The following is a 20,573-nucleotide window of genomic DNA, read 5'->3' as shown; positions in this document are numbered from 1 at the left end:
AATTATAAAACACTATGCATCCCACCTTTTGTCTCTTCAAGCTTCCTTTTGTTTATATCTAGTTATTTTTTATATTCATCCATTCTAAGACAATTTGAAAGACTCTTTATGTTCGTTTCCGTGTTTATTCAGTTTATAATGTCTGTGTTTTGTTTATGTCTGTTAAGCTTTGCCAGTACAACCACTTGCTGATAAAATCTTTTAATAATTTCAGTTTTATATATCTCTACGTCTGTTGCTGTATTTTGCTCCAAATAATTTAAATCTGTTCTCATGCGTTTCATTCCTTCGTCTGTTCGTCAATACGACATTGTACCAAACATGCATATATTGCGTTATTTCATTATCCGTATATTCTTTTGCCTTCTTTTACATTGTACAGCTTCAGCATTTAAGTTATTGCAAAACCATCATAAAAAGCAACAACTTTTATCCTTTTGATCTTCCAACTCAGATCTATAATAGATAAATTCCAGCTTGTTTTCATAGATCTTACCATGCTTCCAGTCACATTTATTTGGTTTTCGACATACTCAATAATAATTTGGTTATCTCTGTTAAAACCTCAATGCCGCAGTTGATCATAACTTTCACCATTCCTTCAATCTAACTAAAGTTTGGAAGGAAGGAAATGATTTACTAAAAAGCTATCTGATAGAAACCATTATTTGCAATAATGATGTTTGGTTATTTGGCGTTCAGATATTCAGCTTAGAATTAAGAGTTGCCACCCCTTAATTCAATCATCGATGTCGCTCGTAACTCCGTTCTTTTTCGGGAGTGTCGATAGACAGTGATGTGGTACATTTGACAAATTTTGTTAGTGACTAATCTAGTAACAACATTCGCTCGTGGCGCACAAATTGATTCGAGATGGAATGAAGAGAGGCTAGCTCGCCTTTTTAAAGCGGATTTGAGAAGAAAAAGTATGCATTAGATAAAAAAAATAAGCCTCTGGTGAATATTGGTGATCAGCTGGGGCGATTAAATACGTTGAAGGGAGAACTTAAGAAGACAATCCAACGTAGTGTGGTGTTTACTTCCTATGTTGCATAAAAACTCACTTTTATACATAATTTATATTATTTGCATCAAAACATGCTTTAGTATATAATTTTTACTGCATGCGTAAAAAGTTGCTTTTGTACATAATTTACATTAACTGTTTCAAAACTTACTTTTGTACATAATTTATATTAACTGTGTCAAAACTCGCTTTTGTACATAATTTATATTAACTGTGTCTAAACTTGCTTTTGTACATAATTTATATTAACTATGTCAAAACTCGCGTTTGTACATAATCTATATTAACTGTGTCAAAACTCGCTTTTGTACATAATTTATATTAGCTGTTTCAAAACTTGCTTTTGTGCATAATTTATATTAACTGTATCAAAACTCGCTTTTGTACATAATTTATATTAACTGTGTCAAAACAATTTATATTAACTGTGTCAAAACTCGCTTTTGTACATAATTTATATTAACTGTGTCAAAACTCGTTTTTGTACATAATTCATATTAACTTTGTCAAAACTCGCTTTTGTACATAATTTATATTAACTGTGTCCAAGTTTTGTTCTAGATGGCTAATGTAGTTATTATTGAAGTTGAATTCACTCTTAATTTATTGGCTTTGTCTTACATGTTTCTCCTGTTTACAAAGTTTTCGACGTCTTTTCTACAGGATTAAAATCGACCGCTCCGGTGGCCGAGTGGTTAGAGCGTCCGCCTCGGACGCGGGAATTCATGGGTTTGATCCCCGGCCGAGTCATACCAAAGACTTACAAAAATGGTTCGCTTGGCGCTCAATATTAAGAAGTTAGTGTTAGGACTAGTCGGACTGGTGTCAGTATAATGTGAGTGGGTGGGACATCATGCTAGATGTATGCAGCATGATGCCCCAGTGCTAGATATCACTATAAACTGTCACACTGCAGACATCGTAGCGATATGAGTGATAGCGGAAAAATTGTTAAAGCTACGTTAAAAATCCAAAACACACACACAGAAGATTAAAACCTAATTCGTCTGGACAGGTTGAAGACATCGAAATTTCTGCCATCGTGCTCTTTATTTGGCTATCACAGGTGTGCTCAGTACACGTTATTTACTTTAGACATCAAATGTATATTACAAATTCCATATTATTCAATTTTCATTTCCGGCGTTTATATTGAGTCTTTCTATTGTACCTGTCGTTTAAAATAACTATTTACAGGGTATGGATCAAAGTCTCCGTGAAAATCCTGTTTTTACAGGTAAAAACCTTAGAAAAGTAGAATACATACCATTAATTATTTTACGATCATTCGATTTGATTAAAGTAAAGTCATAAATGTTTGGGTTTTAAAAAGATCCAAAGAAAGTATTTAATATATAAGATATCAGCAAAATTATGGGGTCATATAATCATAGCGGTTTTTCGTTGTTGTCTGTTAATAGACAATGCATAATTATTATAACAATTGTACCCCCGTATCACATTGTCTTAGGCAAGATTACAGAATTTCTTATTGTACCCCCGTATCACATTGCCTTAGGCAAGATTACAGAATTTCTTTTTTATATAAGCTAATAAGCTTACTCCTTAATTTTTTTCTTCCTCCTAATGATGTATTAGTTCTTCTGTACCTTTGTTTTCTGTATTTTCTGTATATTTTCACTCATATATATATATATATATATATATATATATATATATATATATATATATATATATATATATATGTGTGTGTGTGTGTGTGTGTGTGTGTGTGTGTGTGCGTGTGTTCTCTCAAAGTAAGTCACAGAAAGAGCAAAAAGTTTGTAAAATTCAACAAATAATTTATTTCCCTATACTACGAAGTGAAATTTAAAAAGAACCTCAAGTATTGCGTATTAAATCCCAAACAGTCCATAAAGTTCTATCACCAGTAGTAATGAATAATGTTCTAATTAAATTCCATTAGTGTTTGAAACAAAATCCAGGTGTTGATGTACCTGCAGTCATGAATGTACTAATGTATCAGGAGTCTGAAGTGTTATGATGTGCTAATCGTCTTTCAATTATTTACAACAATATAATCCAAATTGTCCTGATCTGAATTAAATATAATTCCAAATTAATGTTTTTGTCCAAGATTATTATGAAAACCTCGTAATTCCAAAGAATAATAATTTGAAAAAATAAATCCACCCTAATAAAAAATATGAGGTTATCGCAACAATTAATAATTTCTGAAGTAAAGAAGGTTATATAAAAAATCAAATTAAGATACAAAAGTAAATCCAGGATGTAAGTCCAAAGTTCGTTTCTAGAAAATTCTAAGTTGTAAACAGATAAAGTCTATTACTCAAATTATAATAATGAACATGGAACACATCAGGTGCAACGGGTTCTTCATAGGGAATTCCAACATCCTAGACCAAGACCCAAGTAAACATGTTTACTTTTATTGATAATGATCCGTACATTTAATCTGCACTCTTAGAGAACTATTAAACTTTGTATTATTTGTTTACAAAATCAAATATCAATGTCCCTAGTCAGGTACACAGTGAACTTGACTTTGGACAAGGTCAAGTCCAAAAGACAATTATACATAAAATATTGTCATGGAGAAAAAAACCTGACATATGCAAATTAAGCATACATAACAACATATATATGAAGATACAGCTTACATTTTTTTAATTGATTTCACTCAAGCGTAGATATGTTGCTTGTACTGTTGTGTTTTTCATTTTTAACACACTTCTTTGCAGTGGCGTCATTCGGGTTGGTGTCACCCAGTGCGGTAGCTCATGGTGCCACTCCCATGGTCCTCCTTCCGTAACAGACCATACAGAATCCTTAGTAATGTCATTTTGGTGTCACCCCCTCTGATGGTGTCACCCGGTGCAGTCCGCACCCCCCCCCCCCCCGCATCCCCCTAGCTACGCCACTGCTGTGCCTGCTAGTCATGTATTTAACTATGATCGGTTATCCGCTTATGAAATCCGACTAGACCGAGCAGTGTGTACTCTGTAAAATTAGCAATTTTTCATTTTGGTGTCACTCCTCTGAGATGGTGTCACTCCTCTGAGATGGTGTCACCCGGTGCGGTCCGCACCCTCTGCACCCCCCTAGCGACGCCACTACTTCTTTGTCTTGCATTTTAATGCAGAAAGTTAATTGTGGTAGGAAGCACTCATTTACTGATTAACCATTTCGTCCGGTAAAAACCCCTTTGCTTTCAGGTAGTCAGTTTAAACTGAGTTGAAGAAAATGACTAGCATTAAAATTTCTTCAGTATCCCGGCATGATGCCCCAGTGCTAGACATCACTATAAACTGCCACACTGCAGACATCGTAGCGATATGACTGAAAAATTGTTAATGCTACGTTAAAAATCAAAACCACATCACATCACATCTTCAGTATCCATGGTTTGTGATGGTCCTATTGTAAACATCAATAGCTTCTTTCAAAGTATTATGTAGTTCATTGTAAAGGCGGAGTTTAATGTTGCACGGCAAATTGCGTTAAATAACTCTTTTTCCAGTCTACCTTTGTGTGTTGGTAAAAGCTACGATATTTATTAGCTTGAGACAGTTTGTGCATTTGGAAATGTAGGTTGGATTAATCTTTGTTCGTGCCGTGTTAATAGCTGTATCTGGTAGCCGACTGTTACCTGACTGAGTAAAACTGGAATTACCAGTTTTGCAACATCTCCTATATCAACGTTTTATTGTGAACATGTTAAACAGCTTCTTAAAAATCACAGTGTTGACAAAAGTAAAAACAATTTAGGGCTGCGGGATAAACAAAGTTTTTACTGTCTCTTTAACGTTCGACATTTGTCTGTAGGTAAAAGCAGCTTCGATTACTATAAGTAAAAAGTCAAAACGTTTCTGGTACTGAGCTGTAAAATGGTTACATTGGTACACGTTTAATGCGCACTACACACGCCTTTTTTATCTCGTTGCTGTGAATTTGCTGATTATATTTTGTTAATTTCAACATCTTTTACAACAGGACATTGAAAACTCTGTGACTAAATAATCTTCTCCCAAATAAGCAAAATGGTTGAAACAGCTACACCAAACAGATACATATTTAACTGATTCACCTTTATAATCGTCTTCCTTCTCTAATCGTTCCGTTTTAGTTTTCTGGATTGTTGGTAACATTTTCCAAGCTGCCTACTAGCTTTAGCTATACGAAGATTTTGGTTTGTAGAAAGTTACCTTTTCTGGTGATCTTAATCAGCCACACATTGCATTTGGCTTGATTTTTATACTTCGATTGAACCTTTGCCATACATTGCATCTGACTTGTTTATTAGAATTTAATTGTACCTTTACCATACATTGCATTTGGCTTGATTTTCATACTTCGATTGTACCTTTGACATACATTGCATCTGACTTGTTTATTTGACTTTGATTGTACCTTTGCCACACATTACATTTGGCCTGATTATTAGACTTTGATTGTACATTTGCCGCACATTGCATCTGACTTGATTATTATACTTTGATTGTACCTTTGCCACACATTGCGTTTGACCTGATTATAAGACTTTGATTGTACCTTTGCCATACCTTGGATCAGACTTGACTTGTAGGCTTTGATTTGCATTTGGCTCGATTATTAGACTTTGATTGTACCTTTGCCACACATAGCATTTGGCTTGATTTTTAGACTTTGATTGTACCTTTGCCATACATTGCATTTGGCTTGATTTTTATCCTTTGAGTGTACCTTTGTCACACATTGCATTTGGCCCGATTATTAGACTTTGACTGTACCTTTGCCACACATTTCATTTGGCCTGATTATTAGACTTTGATTGTATCTTTGCCATACATTGCATTTGGCTTGAGTTTTATACTTTGATTGTACCTTTGCCACACATTACATTTGGCCTGATTATTAGACTTTGACTGTACCTTTGCCGCACATTGCATCTGATTTGATTATTATAATTTGATTGTACCTTTGCCATACATCGTATTCTCTTAATTATTAGACTTTGTACCTTTGCCACACATTGTATTTGGCTTGATTACTATACTTTGACTGTACCTTTGCCATACATTGCATTTGGCTTGATTATTAGACTTTGATTGTACCTTTGCCGCACACTGCGTCTGACTTAATTGTTAGACTTTGACTGTACCTTTGCCATACATTGCATTGGGCCTGATTATTATACTTTGATTGTACCTTTGCCATACATTGCATTTGGCTTGATTATTAGACTTTGTACCTTTGCCACACATTGCAATTGGCTTGATTATTAAACTTTGATTGTACCTTTGCCATACCTTGCATCTGACTTGACTTATAGACTTTGATTATACCTTTGCTACACATTGCATTTGGCCTGATTATTAGACTTTGATTGTACCTTTGCCACACATTACATTTGACCTGATTATTAGACTTTGATTGTACCTTTGCCACACATTACATTTGGCCTGATTTTTATACTTTGATTGTACCTTTGCCATACATTACATTTGACCTGATTATTAGACTTTGATTGTACCTTTGCCATACATTGCATTTGGCTTGATTTTTATACTTTGATTGTACCTTTGCCATACATTGCATTTGGTTTGATTATTAGACTTTGATTGTACCTTTGCCATACATTGCATTTGGCTTGATTATTAGACTTTGATTGTACCTTTGCCATACATTGCATTTGGCTTGATTATCATAATTTGGTTCTACCTTTGCCACACCTTGCATTTGGCCTGATTATTAGACTTTGATTGTACCTTTTCCATACATTGCATCTGATTTGATTTTTAGACTTTGATTGTACCTTTGCCACACATTGCATCTGACCTGATTTTTAGACTGATTCTTTTTTGTTTATATCGTTCATTTATGTCCAAGGAAATTTGAAACGTTGGCTAATGAAGTCAACTAAAACATCATTTCAGTTTGTAAGAAAATACATTGCATGTCACATTTCAATGTTGCTTTATTTTTTGAAAAGCTAATCGAAAATTAATTAGGTAAATAAAAATGCTATGGGTATCGTTATGCATATTAAAGTTGTAATATGTACGTGACTTTTGTCATGTTCGAGGATTGTGCCCATATGAATTTTGTCATGACACTAAGAAGTAAATAAGATGTTTACTTGAATCTGAGTTCAAGACCTGACCTTGTTACGAGTTAGCGAATTTAGAAATTATTAGTTTTCCTGCACATATGTTGCGTCATAAGTCGGGTGACAGTTTATATTTAAGGGGATTTGGTAAGCAATTATTCATTCCTGTTTAATATCAGTCACTGGGGGTCTATGATCAAAGTTTATGGTTGTGTATAGATATAATTTGAAAGAAATTATTTATTTATAGTATTCATTCAAATGCAAGGTGCTTAATGTCTTTTTGGACTAAGACACTATATTGGAATTAATTAGGACTCATTCAAAGACATGGATTATTCTATCATAGTGGTACATCAACATATTCAAGATCTTTTGGAATGCATTTCGGAATATTATATACGTTTGAACTTGTGATAGGACAAATAGGATTTTTTAGAATTCAATTTATAATAATGTGTCTTTTAAATTTTCACTTTGTAACTTAGAGAAATGAAGTATCTGTTAATTTTACCAAACATTTTAGTTTCGCTTCTTTTGTTAGATAATTCAAAGCTAGAGCCATGATAGTATAAACGTGTGTTCTAGATACGAAGAAGAGAAAGGTGTTACCGAGTTCTAACCAATGTCGCTTACTGTAAGCCTTGTAAAAAGATGCACATGAAAGAATGCAATACCGAAAGTAACGTATCCAATTGAAAAGACATAACCCCGAATTCCTCTTGAACATACTATTGTAAAAACAAAGACAACCAATGCAACTCCCTGATGATACTGAGCTACTATACGTTGACACAAGATCCGTTTACTCAGCAAATAAGAAAAGTAGAAAATGTAATGAACTATTGTCATGAAAAGTTCAAAGCGGAGAACTAACTTACACATGTAGTAAAAATATTTTTTACACAAGACGAAAGGGGATTAAGGGATTGTGTAAATTCTGTAGAAGTTAAACATTCGAAAATAGAATATATGTGATCTGATGGTAAAATGTGTGAAAACAAAACAGATTAACGAGTTTAACATGACATCAGCAAAGATAATAATAAAAAGATACCAGGCAATACCAGTTGGAAAGTGTTGAAAAGCAAGCACAATTAATTAGAGAAAACTTTGAGAGAAAATGTTTCCAAAACATTCCTTTGAAAAATTGTAGAAACGTTAACATACGGCAAAATGGCGGAAACAACTGTTTAAATAAAATAATGTTACGACAGCAACTATGACCATAGAGATAGAAATGACTGGTTCTCTGCAAAGTTTATGAAAGGTTTGGTAAGGTTGGTGGAGGAGGTACAATTCGTGATGGTGCTTCATCAAGCGGCTAAGATGATATTTCATTCACAAAATTAAGAGTGCATAAAAACAGTGCCAATTATCTGTTTGGGTTAACCAAAGTAGAAATAGTATATTTGCCTCAAACTATTCGCAGTTTAATATTTTTCTCTATGTTGTCTCTCGGTTACAAATTATCCGTGTGACATGCATAGCCTCTTTTGAGGGAAATATTTTTCTAGTGACCTACATAGCCTCTTTTGAAGGAAATGTTTTTCTATGACCTACATAGACTCTTTTGAGAGAAATATTTTTCTATGACCTACATAGACTCTTTGAGGGAAATGTGTTTCTATGACCTATATAGACTCTTTGAGGGAACTATTTTTCTATGACCTACATAGATTCTTTTGAGAGAACTATTTTTCTATGACCTACATAGACTCTTTTGAGAGAACTATTTTTCTAGCTTTCTTGTGTAATGTAGATTTCTCACTTAACTAGCTTATTAAATCATTTTATTTACCTTTTGCCTTTCCTGTTTAATTTGTTCCCATAACTGATTTGATATGTGTGCAATCAACGGGACAGGCTGGAGCGTAGTAATGATTATTCTTGATAAACTGCCTGTAAGTGCTATCAAGAAACCTATTTGCAACGTCCCTTCAGTGCTTTTAAACGTAGTAATCATTTCAGATTTATGTCAAATTTTGCCGTTTCTATAATGACTCTGCTAAATACTATATTTTTATTGAGTCATCATGTATATTTTAATTATTTTCAAACAATTCTCTATTTTAATGAATCGTCATAAACTCGTCCGGTAAAGTTTATGACATCTTAAAGATGTTTTATAAATGTTGCCGAGAACAAACCACTCTATTTGCCCACATGAAATACGTAATTTATTCTGTGATAGTACAATACAATTACAACCATCTGGTTATCAAGGTTGATGCTGCTTTTTTAATTTCTGTCATCGTTGAATTTCATTTGCATCATCACTGAAAGCAATCTGTAAATATGCATCGTTTCTGAAACACAGAAATATATACATTTATGTTTGAAATCAACAAATTAACACTTCCATTCTCTTGAATATGAATCTACAACAGAAATAGCTTTACGCACATGTTTATCCCGTTTTCAACATGTAAACAAATATACATTATCTTTGGATGCTGACAATGTTGCTTTCCTGTTAAATTCGATACATTTTATATCGTCTATCTAAAATCTGTCGAACTTATCACAATGTTAGTTTTTCTTCATATTTTAGTCTCCCGTCAATCGTGGAATATAAAACTTCAGTTTTTCACGTTGTCGCCAGTGTTGTGTTCCTACCGCTTTATTATTAGTCATTAAAATGACATTTATTTCAGACCAGATGAGGCATACCTCTGTTGTGGCTGTAATTAAACCCTGTAAATTCAACAACTTTTTCACTTGTCCACGGCCAACTATATGGCCGCTACTGGTGTCTGTTTGATTGTCTTTTTGTCAGTGATAAATGTACATTACTCTCACGCTTCATTCATAATTATGACAATTTAACGAGTTGTTCTGTCCTTTTGCGCACCGAACAACGTATTTCTGACCACATGCTTGAAATTACAATTAATCGTTATTTCAAGTTGGTCACTGCAATGTATTTATTTAGATACTCAGACCTGTGATCGGTCAAGTATAATGGCATCTGTGACTTTGGCCAGAACACGGGTATCATATTTAGAATATTTTTCCTGAAGCTACCTCTATTTAATTTATCTCCCAGGTATTAATTGGAATGTACACTAATAGCTTCAGCTGGCAGTTCATTTGGGGGAAATTCTAGGTATCTGAAACTGAATTACTCCAGGTAAACTAGTCATAATTTAATGGATAATTCCTGGCGTCAGATTTCTTGGATGAAGCAAAATACTTTCATCTGACCTCACTGTAACTAATCACATTTATTCATTCATTTATTTACGAGAATTATAAGTTATAGTGATATTTGTACTCATCAATCAAGAGTGTGCCTTTTTGTTTGATACCATACACATTTAAAACTCTAATTATTAAAGATATGATCAAGATGTACAGAATTAATTCGCTTTTCTGATTTTCTATTGCTGCAATGTAAGTGACTTGTGTAATTTTATTTGGGAATAACAATGAAAATAACAACTCACTTCTATCACAACATGAAATTTATCCATGGAAATAGGCAGCTCTTTCAGTTCAATACATAAACAGTGACTGGGTTCCTCAATTGAATATTAAATTCAACATATGTTCCGAATTGGTTTAGATACCAATCAAGTCCTAGAGCAAACTAAATCCCTACATTTCTACCAGACACGAAATACTCCGACTGATCAGAAAAAGAAGAAAGAAAAAACGAATAATAAGGTGAAATTCTAGAGAAAATAGATCGAGTGTATGTTACTTCAAGGATAATAGTATATAATCGATGCAAGTACTAATAATTCCGTGCATTAATATCGGAGAAAGCCGTGATTTCACTATTGATTTGATTTGACTCTCGTCCTTTCTGAACAGAAAAGTAGTGATCTAATGACGATTCAAAGGACAAATAAAATAATCATTTAATGTGAAGATTTTAATTTGGTTCAATTTCTAGAAACATTTGTTTAAATTAATATGGCAGAAAAAAGTATATTGAAACAGAATGTCCTTCATAGAATCATAGAATACCAATTATATTTCCACATGCATGATGACTGTCAAGTGAGCTTTTTCTTGAAATATGTTCAAGCCACTGGCAAGTTAGTCCACTTCCCCTACCCTTTCATGACAGGAATACATTCATATTTAGGATTTTAATAATGTAAATTGGGCTAAGTCCAATTTTATGTATTAATCCTAAATAACCAAACAGTTATACACCAGGCACAACAGTGGTAGCGTATAGTGATGTTTTTGTCCGTCTGTCTGTCTGTACGTACACAAACTTTGGTTACGTTTCTTTCTCGGGCACTGTGGCGGGGCTATTCGTGTTCCATCAATACACTTCTACTTTGTCGTTTACAGGTGTATATCTAAACCAATATCATGATTTTATAATCAGAATGACTTTGATAGTAATTATCGAAAAGTCATTAAAGTCTCCATAAAGAAAACAAAATATAGGAGACTCTTCTTCCCTAAATCGAGAAAAAAAATCTGTAATTCATTCTTATCAATTTCTTCCAATATTTTTCGTTTTTACGAATGTGAACATTTTGCATTGTCGATTAATTTGAATATCTTTCAATTATAGATGCATGTCATTTAAACACAGATTTGCAACCATCTTCGCTTCACGTCCTTCTTATTGTGTTTTTCCAGTTTTCGCCGCTGTGTCCTACTGGCTGTTTGGCTACGCCTTTGCCTATGGGAAGGGAAACAGCTTCATTGGTTATACCTACTTTGCACACTCAGACATGCCTAACACAGATTACGTGATTTGGTTCTTCCAGTACGTGTTCGCCGCCACCTCTGCCACTATCGTATCGGGAGCAGTGGCCGAGAGATGCGACTTTTACGCCTATATAATTTACAGCTGTATTCTTACAGGTATATTAGCACAAACATAAAAATACAATCACAGGTAGCATGTGCCCTCCAGCAAAATTTGTGAAATTAAGAAAACTGAGAGCTCTACCTCTCTGTAATGTAATATAGGTCCCATAATAGTCGTATTTACGTGGATGTGTGCTGGAGGCTATAAATATCAGAATAACAATATTGTGTGCATAAGTACTTAAATTCAAACTCAGTTTGTTTTTCGTAAAAATAACAACTTCTTTTGCTCTAAACTGGTACCGAAAACATATGATCATGTTTATGCATCGACAGATAATTTTATGTATATTGCTGCTGGTGAAAGAAATTATTATTAACATTACGGTCATAACCGTTGTAATTGTCGTCCAAGGTCATAATCAATCATTTCAGAAAATAACATTTCCTGCAAAATAGGGTGGAGGTCGGTATGGACCTTTTTTGGTAAAAAAAAGACTCTGTTAGTCTGCCATCTATGACTACAACACATTCGGGCCAGGGGCGGAGGTAGGGGTGGATGGGCGTTTTTCCGATGGCATGTAATGGGCCAATAATATTTTTTATTATTTTGTTTTTCTTTTCATTAAAAACGGGGGAAAAATATTGTCTTTGAGAAACGATTTGTGTTTAGAAAGTATCCCTCATATTGGCTTATGTCCCACATACTGAAATATAAAAAAAACACATTGATTTTGTCGTCTCCTAAGCTTCGAATTAAGCAGACATCATTCTAGTCCATTTAGCGTTTGATCACGTGATCAAGCCTGTTCGGTATAACGACGAATGGCTGTGGTTGCGATCTTGCAAGAGCTAGAGTAAAGACGTTCTCTTCAAACGCTCAAAAATATTTGGCCGTACATCGCCGATTAGTAAGTAGAACGTCGAGTTAGACGGATATGTCTTTCGTCGATCGGGGCAAAGGAGCTTCAAAGATCCGCTAGACTTTGCGCAGCGAGTAACTACCAGTTATACGGATTGTTCCAGAAAATCCCTGTTCTCTAATTTATTTGACATGGGACATGAGACATGACTCGGTCGACAAAAGAAACGACACTTTAGGCGACAAAGAGATCGAAAGCGACCAATCTTGTTTTTCTTTGGGGGGGGGGGGGAGGGGCACCAGACAGATGCCCGCCCCACGTGTCGAAAATAAAAGGTGTTTTATGTGTGTTTCCCCCAAGGTGTGTTGTTTGTTCCTTTTCATAGAAAAAATTTGATCAAAAATGTATTTTAAGTTAAATTTTTGACTGGGTATTTGTTAAAGTCCTTAGTGTTATCTATAAGGTTGTTCATCCGAGCATGTTTCATTCACCTTACTCGAAATCCCTTCCCTTAGTGTTTTTGTGACCTTTTGCCAGAGGTCTCCTAAGTCCCGTGTTTGCTATGTGTTATATGCTATATTGTGTGTGAGCTATATAGTTTTTGTGTAGGGACAGCAAGACTTTGTCAAATATCCCATTTGTCTTAGTATATTTTTCTATATGGAACGACACATCCATTTGATAATTTTGATATGATTTGAGGTATAAAAAATAAACATATTGTTTTATATGCGTGGCTATATGTGGCGTTCCTCGCATTAATTTGATCTGAGAATGAAACAGGCTGTACTCGAGTGACGGCCCACACTTTCTTTATTTAAATGTACTTCTCCCGACTCGAGTAGGTCTCCTCTTTATTATTTAAACTAATAACTAATAAAATTCCAAAAGGGTTTAGAGAAATTTTCGTAGGAGTGGGGGAAAAAGGAGAAGGAAGGGACTATATAGTATGGGAGTTGTAAAGTTGATTAAAGGGATATAGAAAGGCACTAGGTTCCCAATATCCAATTTCCCTGTGTGTGTGTGTGTATTGTCTGCTAGTGTTCTGCATGGGGTGTTTATCCAAGGCTATTTCATGGGCCTAGCCACTTCGCGTAGCGCCATGTTATATAGCCCCATGACGTCATTGCCTCGTACTTTTCCCCACATAGATTCCCTGTCCCATCCCTTTATTTCTTTTTTTTACTATGGATAAAATTTGTTTTCCATGCTTAGGGGAGTTTCATTTAGGTCAGGGATGAGGTGGGGGATTCCAGCCCGCGCACTGGCGGTGTCACACACCTAACGGGTAGTAAACCGAAGCTCCCCCTCCCATCCCGCCACCCATTCCCTCGTTCAATCTCTCCAAGCACAACTACTTATCTTTGTTATGGTTCTGTCAGATTTTTCTAATAGAACTGAGTCTTACCTTGAGGCACCGGAGGAGCTTGCATTAAAATTAAAAGTTGTAATTAGGAGATTGTCTCCTGACATGCTTTTTAACTTGTGGTTTGGTATATATTAATTTGCTAATTTAAAATAAAAGTGAAAGGATTGACTCTCAATTATCGCACCAGTCTAGTGGTGAACTTTGGGGTATTGAAAGAAGGATTGCAGTCTGGAGAGGATGGAAACTTTAGAGTGACCACCTACGAACCGCATAAGATTGTACGTTTACCCACTCACCGATTCGTCATTCGGCCTTTGGAAAAAGTGTATCAAATTGTGTACCAGAAGCGAGCGCGACTTCCCAACCACTTCACTTTACCGTACGGACATGTCGGTATAAAAAAAAATGGTTCCAAGAGAATAGCCACCAACAAGAAGGTTGACTTTGCCACAGCAAGAATCGAGTGAGAGACCCAATGAGAACTCCAAGTTCAAACCATACCATTTTCCTGTCTTCTTGCGTGACTATTGCGTTTCAAAAATGACCTACAGATAGGGAAGGATTACCTATTTCGAATGTTTTAGCTAGAACAGGATTTGTATACTTGGGACCTGAGGCTGAATTGGGATACGAAGTACAGTGTTTCAGTTGTGGCCTGAAGTTGCGAATGTTCATTGTCACTACCAAGACCATGCGAGAAAGACGAATCCTTTTAAACAGACATCATTCAAGTTCGGCGATTCTCAAGTGGAGTGCGATGCTGTGCCTTGCGATGAGAGCGATGCAGTAAAGCATCATGGGAACTTTGTTATTACTACTACTACCATTACACCTTCCATGGAAATGGATGATGTGCGCGTCAATCCTGACGGATGGAATAGCGATGCCACTCGTTATCCTGGACTCATTACTGGCTTTCATTGTGGATGTCAACCTTCACGTGACACCATGCAGCTTCCACCCTCGCATGTCATCCAAAACTAAGCAAACTCCTCTCGATTTCACCCTATCCTCATAGAAATGAACCCGTGAAAGACGAATATTCGTTCCCTGCGCGTTTGCCTGAATACTGCAACTTTGAAAGGCGATTTCAAACTTTCCAAGGAAGATGGCCTAAATATCTAGGAGGATCTACCCCCAAAGAATTATTCAAAGCCGGAATTTTCTACTTGGGCGAAGGTGATAAAGTCAAGTGCTTCAGCTGTGGTGTGTCACTACACCAGTGGGCACAGAAAGATTCGGCTTACCTGTAATATGCTCGATGGTCTCCGAATTGTCACTACCTTCCTTTAGTGGGACCGAGTGACATACGGTGCCGTTTAGGAAACCAGCTTGGCTAGGAGTCAAACGTTGGACAGCACCGAGACCAGTATTTAAATCTCAATTAAAAAATAATATTCAAGGATTACCAAACGAACTGCAAGAGAATATTTACAAGGAAGTTTGGCAGGGACTTGCCAGAGCAAAATCTCAATGGGTGACTGTAGAACGTTTGTGTCGAGAAATTCACAAGAGGAAAGTGAAAAAAAGTCAACAAACGTGTCAGATTTCTCTGGATCAAGTGTGCGTTCATCCTATTATTCCGCTTTAGACCGTTTACATCAGAAGATTTTATTGACATTCTTGACCGTAACACTGAATGGCAGTGGTCATAAACTACTCCCTATGTCCATTACTTTCTCTCTAGGAGAAGATTTTAAATAAATTAATACTGACTAACATGATCATGGATACTTTACAAGAGATCATTTGTGGTTTGCCGAGTTTGGAGTTGAGAGAACGCATTTACCGAGAGCTTTTCAAAATACAAGTGAAACGCAAAAACAAATGCATCCGTTACGTCACCGGTGTTTAAACCACTGGCACATGAATGGTATAAGAGGACTGATTCATTTGGAAACTTTCAGTGGTTAAACATTGTTCAAGTGGACGAGGACAAGAAGACTCTGGTATCTACTCATCATACTTGTTACATGTTGGTCATAATACAACAGAGGAAGAGTTAGAGGATTAACAAAATCTTTTACGTTATCGAATTTTGTCTTTAGAGGAAAATTCTATGCGATGTCTAGTGTCTGAACTAGTGACTAAACAATTTATATTCGTCACTGGATCATCTCTGAGCATACGATGATCTCTGTGCAGAAAGTACACTTATTACCTCCGGTAAAAGAGGGTATAAAACGGGCTACCATGCCACAACCTTTATGGTATCACGGTACCAATTGTTTTTCCATATACCTCAATGCTAATGTTTTGTGAAATAAATATACTTTCTGTCCTACTTGGGCATGCATGTCACACGCTGTCATATAGAACAATGCTAGATTGTCAATTTGACAATGACATAACCAGGTACTCCATTGCATTTAAGAGAGATAACTCTACTGGAACTAGACAGGGGTAAGAGTTATCTAGTCACAACAAGCACATTTTCAGTCATGTGTACCATATTTTAAAAAAATCATAAAAAATACAAAATATGATCTAGATAGAAATTAACACAAACTCACATGTTGCCAAGAGGCTCAACTTTTTTTTAAGCCAAACAGAAAGTACAAGTCTTACATAATGCACCAATCACAGCTAGTTTTGTTCTTTAATTCTGAATACAATGTTCCATACACCTTAAGCTCCGCCCACCTGGACTTGCGCAATTGGTACCGTTATACCTTATCAGAAATGATACAAAAGATTCCGTGGAAGGAAATCAATGACACTATTCAAACGGTGAAAGATTACCACCATTTATTACTAGAACTGTGTCCATCGAATTGGGGTCGCCGTGTGGTGTGTGTCTTAGTGACTTGCTTTATGGGATTTCGTTTACCAGCCGATTCCTTGTGGACTCTTTACGAACAGTACTTACCACCAAATAAAACATGAAAGTCGTCCCTTTAAATGTCCACGAGTGACTCATTTTGTTAAAAGCCTTCCGTTTTCATCTGGATACTTCTCGTCCTCTACGGGAAAAAAAGATTCGTCAACTTTTAGGTACTAAAGATGTGTATGACGATGTGTGTGTAGCTTGTGACTTACACCCTCATTGGACAGATGTAAGTAACTTGAAAAATTGGGGTTTTGAGGCTTGGAACAAAGAAGTGGCCAATTGTGCTCAAGAGTTGTGATCCTCAATTCAAACGTCCAAGGAAAAAAGTAACTTTTAAACCTGTAATAGTGACAGTGCTAGAAGAACCCGTCACCGAGGACAACCACTCCCTTCAGGACAGGACTGTCATGGACATTCCCGAAAGAACATTCCGTGAGGATACCTGTGTGCCTGTACCCCATATAGAGACTGTAAGAACATTACACACGGTAGATACGACACCTTGGTTACCAAAAACATGTTGTAAAGTGATTCGTTTATATTCCACTTTGATCGTTTTGATGTGTTTTTTTTATTACTGTACCTAACCACTTGGCTTTTATGTATTTTTGTCTTTCGTGTTGTTGAATTTTAACTTGCAATAAACGTGTCCTGAAAAAGTATAAAAACTTTTGTCTTTCTGTCTTGGCATGAAAAGTGACATTCATTGCACTATGGCTTCCTCTGCTGTCTCTGCGCCCTCTTCTTCCACTTTCAAAGTCATCGCCGAACACTTAGATCGTGCCATTTGGGAGGCCTTATATCTTCGCCATCCCTTTAACATGTTAATTTCAGGAAGTAGTGGTTCAGGCAAAACTGAATTTGTCAAACGTTTGATCGAACATAAACATCATTTGATTGATGGTTTACCTCAACGAATCGTTTGGTGTTACAAAGAGTGGCAATCGGCGTACAGCCTCTTGCGAGAAAGTCAAGGCGATTTCATCGTGTATGTGGAAGGCATTCCTAGCGAAGACGACGGAATCGTGTCTGACCCCGGGCAATCCCATCTGGTCATTTTCGATGGCATGTTAGGTGAAGACGAAGAAGAAATTCAACCGTAGTTTACGCGCAACGGGCATCATCGTAATGCTAGAGTCATTTACATTGCTCAAAATTTGTTTCAACAAAGTAAAGCGCATCACACCATCAGTCTCAATGCTCATTATGCGGTCTTGTTTAAAAGCCCTAGAGATAAATCGCAAGTGCAAGTCTTAGCCAAGCAGTTAGGAACGCCTTGGCTGACTCATGCGTACGACGATGCCACTTAAAACCCCACACGCCTATTTACTCGTGGATTTAAAACCCAATATCTCAGATTATTTGCGATTTCGTACCCATTTGTTTCACCACTGGTGTCAAGACGGAGGGCTTGTCCTGTATACGTCCCCGTCATTGACTTAACAAAAAATCTATAAAAGCCTCGGACACTTTGGGTCTGTCTCACATAGCGTCAACATGACGTCCCTTCAGTCTCATCTTCCCGTCAAATTGATTCCCGCCTTGTACGGCATCAGTTGCGAAAAAATCAACAAATACGTGCTCGTCTCGTAGAAGCCAGTCTCAAAGAAGTCTTACGATGGTTTACGGTGACAGCACGTCAATTACTGCAAGGCATCACTCACATTCCTCATCAAACCAAAAGCTTTCTTGAGAGAAACAAAGTAGCCTTGACGCAACTGGACGATCCCCGCATTGACACTCAAACCAAAAAAGCAAATCATTTTGAGACCTGGAGAGAGCGGTTCTCTAGGAGGTTTCATCATTCTCTCCCTCTTAAAATGGGATCCTAATGCCCCCAAAGTCCTCCCCAAGAAGAAAAAAAACACACTCCCTAAAAACCAAACGAAGCCCAAAGAAGAAAAATACCAGCGTGTGAAGACAGCTCACAGCCCCAGAAATAGACAACCTCAAAGAAAAAGAAAAAGTCCCCAGAAAAAGAAAAGCCCTCAGAAAACAGTTTCTACCAGCAAGAGAGACACTTCGGCCAGGACGCAACCTTACATTCGCAAACCACGACGGTGAGCGCGTCTCCAATAGCCTCAGGTTCTTCCACTTCTCCTTTGTTGGTGATGCCTGCCAAACCAAATTTGACACCCGTTATTCCTAATTTGATGAAACAATGGAAACCCGCCTCTCCAAAATTTTCTCATCCATCGGTGACACCCTCCTCCTCTTTAGTTGCTGTGGCAGTTGCTCACAAAGTACCTGCTCCAAACATCTAAGTCCAAGAGAGATCGGGCATGTTACAGAGTTGACTGGATTTGTCCAAGCAAGGACTGTTCCGATTTAGCCTGTGGCGGCGCGTTCCATTATAAAAAAGACCTCAGAAAAAGAATGGGCAGCAGTGTTCTTGTGCTTCTGAACAACCAAAAATGTCACCTCCCCCAGAAGCCATCCCTCTCCTGAACCCAAAGGAAAGAAAAGGAAAGTACTGCATCTACGCTTATTCAAACATGGAGATATGTTGTCCGTCCTGTCCAAAGCTTCTCTACCCATGTGAAAATAAACTTATTCAAACTGCCTCCAAAGATACCGTGTGCCAATGTTGTTTGAACGTCTTGAAAGGCACGATACATTTGTCTAAACACCAGAAAAAAATGCTTCGCCAAATATTCGTCAGGTTCTTCGCCAAAAAGGTTCAAAAGAAAATAACCATTCGTCAAAAGATGTTGATACAACGCTGAGGAATTTTGCTTCTGTTGTTAGGACCCTTGCTGACAAGAGTATTGGGAACCATCCTGGGAGGACTCGTGGGAGCAAGATAAAAAGGACCAAGAAGATGAAAGGGACCTCTGAAGTCCAAAAATCTCTTTACGGGGTTTTCCCGGGTTCTTCCTCCACCATTAATACTGGCCGCCATCTATAGCCTATCGTGTGCTGAAAAATGGCGTTAAACCCTACAACAACAACAACAACAACTTACCCGTCTATAAATTGAAAGACATGAACGGGGAAGTGTTAAAAATAACGTTTTACTTCCCCGAGTTACAACGTGTCACCAAAAAAGAAGACAACGTGTACGACATTGAAAGCATTCTCGAACGAAGAACCCTTAAAGTGGGAAAACGACGTGTCAAAGAAATCAAAGTGCGTTGGAAAGGATATTCTCCCAGTTTTGATTCTTGGATCGACGCTTGGCATGCCATTGACTATAAAAAGAAGTGACCATCTTGCCCTTTCACACAGCCTCAGCTACCGCTATCTCCGTAGTGACCACTCCTTCACCCAGTTCTTCTCTGCAAGATCTACAATAACAACCTTTGTGTGGAACGTGTGCCTAAAACGGAAATCGTCTTTTTCTGCCAAATCTTTGTGGTGTATTGTGTCATCGGTGCTGTCATTGCCAATTTGAGTTTTCGACAAGAAGACAAACAATTGTGGACTATTTTGCTGAGCAGTTGCATCGGTTACCTTCTTCCCAATCCTTCCCTGAAATGCTCCTCGAACGGGAACAACGGGAGCATTGTGCCCAACGTCAGTCACCACCCCAACAACAACAACATTTTGGACGGAGACACTCCTCTGACTTCGAGTGAACCCTCAAACAGGCGCAGAACTCTGGAACTATGAACAACAACAACCAATTTTAC

General features: G+C 37.0%; 1 protein-coding gene across 4 annotated transcripts in view; it reads left to right on the top strand.

Annotated features, from left to right (window-relative positions):
• The window catches only part of LOC149785793 (putative ammonium transporter 1), a 94,017-nt gene that overhangs the window by 33,253 nt on the left and 40,191 nt on the right, over positions 1 to 20,573 (top strand). For all 4 annotated transcript variants that reach the window (XM_089979724.1, XM_089979726.1, XM_089979723.1 and 1 more), the window contains one exon: positions 11,706 to 11,933. In XM_089979724.1, coding sequence (XP_089835850.1) covers positions 11,706 to 11,933 — 228 coding nt within the window. The remainder of the gene's footprint in view (positions 1 to 11,705; positions 11,934 to 20,573) is intronic.

This window comes from Sinohyriopsis cumingii, chromosome 13 (genome assembly GCF_028554795.1).
Source record: "Sinohyriopsis cumingii isolate HCF-2022 chromosome 13, ASM2855479v2, whole genome shotgun sequence".
Lineage (NCBI taxonomy): Eukaryota > Metazoa > Mollusca > Bivalvia > Unionida > Unionidae > Sinohyriopsis > Sinohyriopsis cumingii.
Note: the sequence above shows the minus strand (reverse complement) of the source record. Positions and strands in the feature narration are given on the sequence as shown.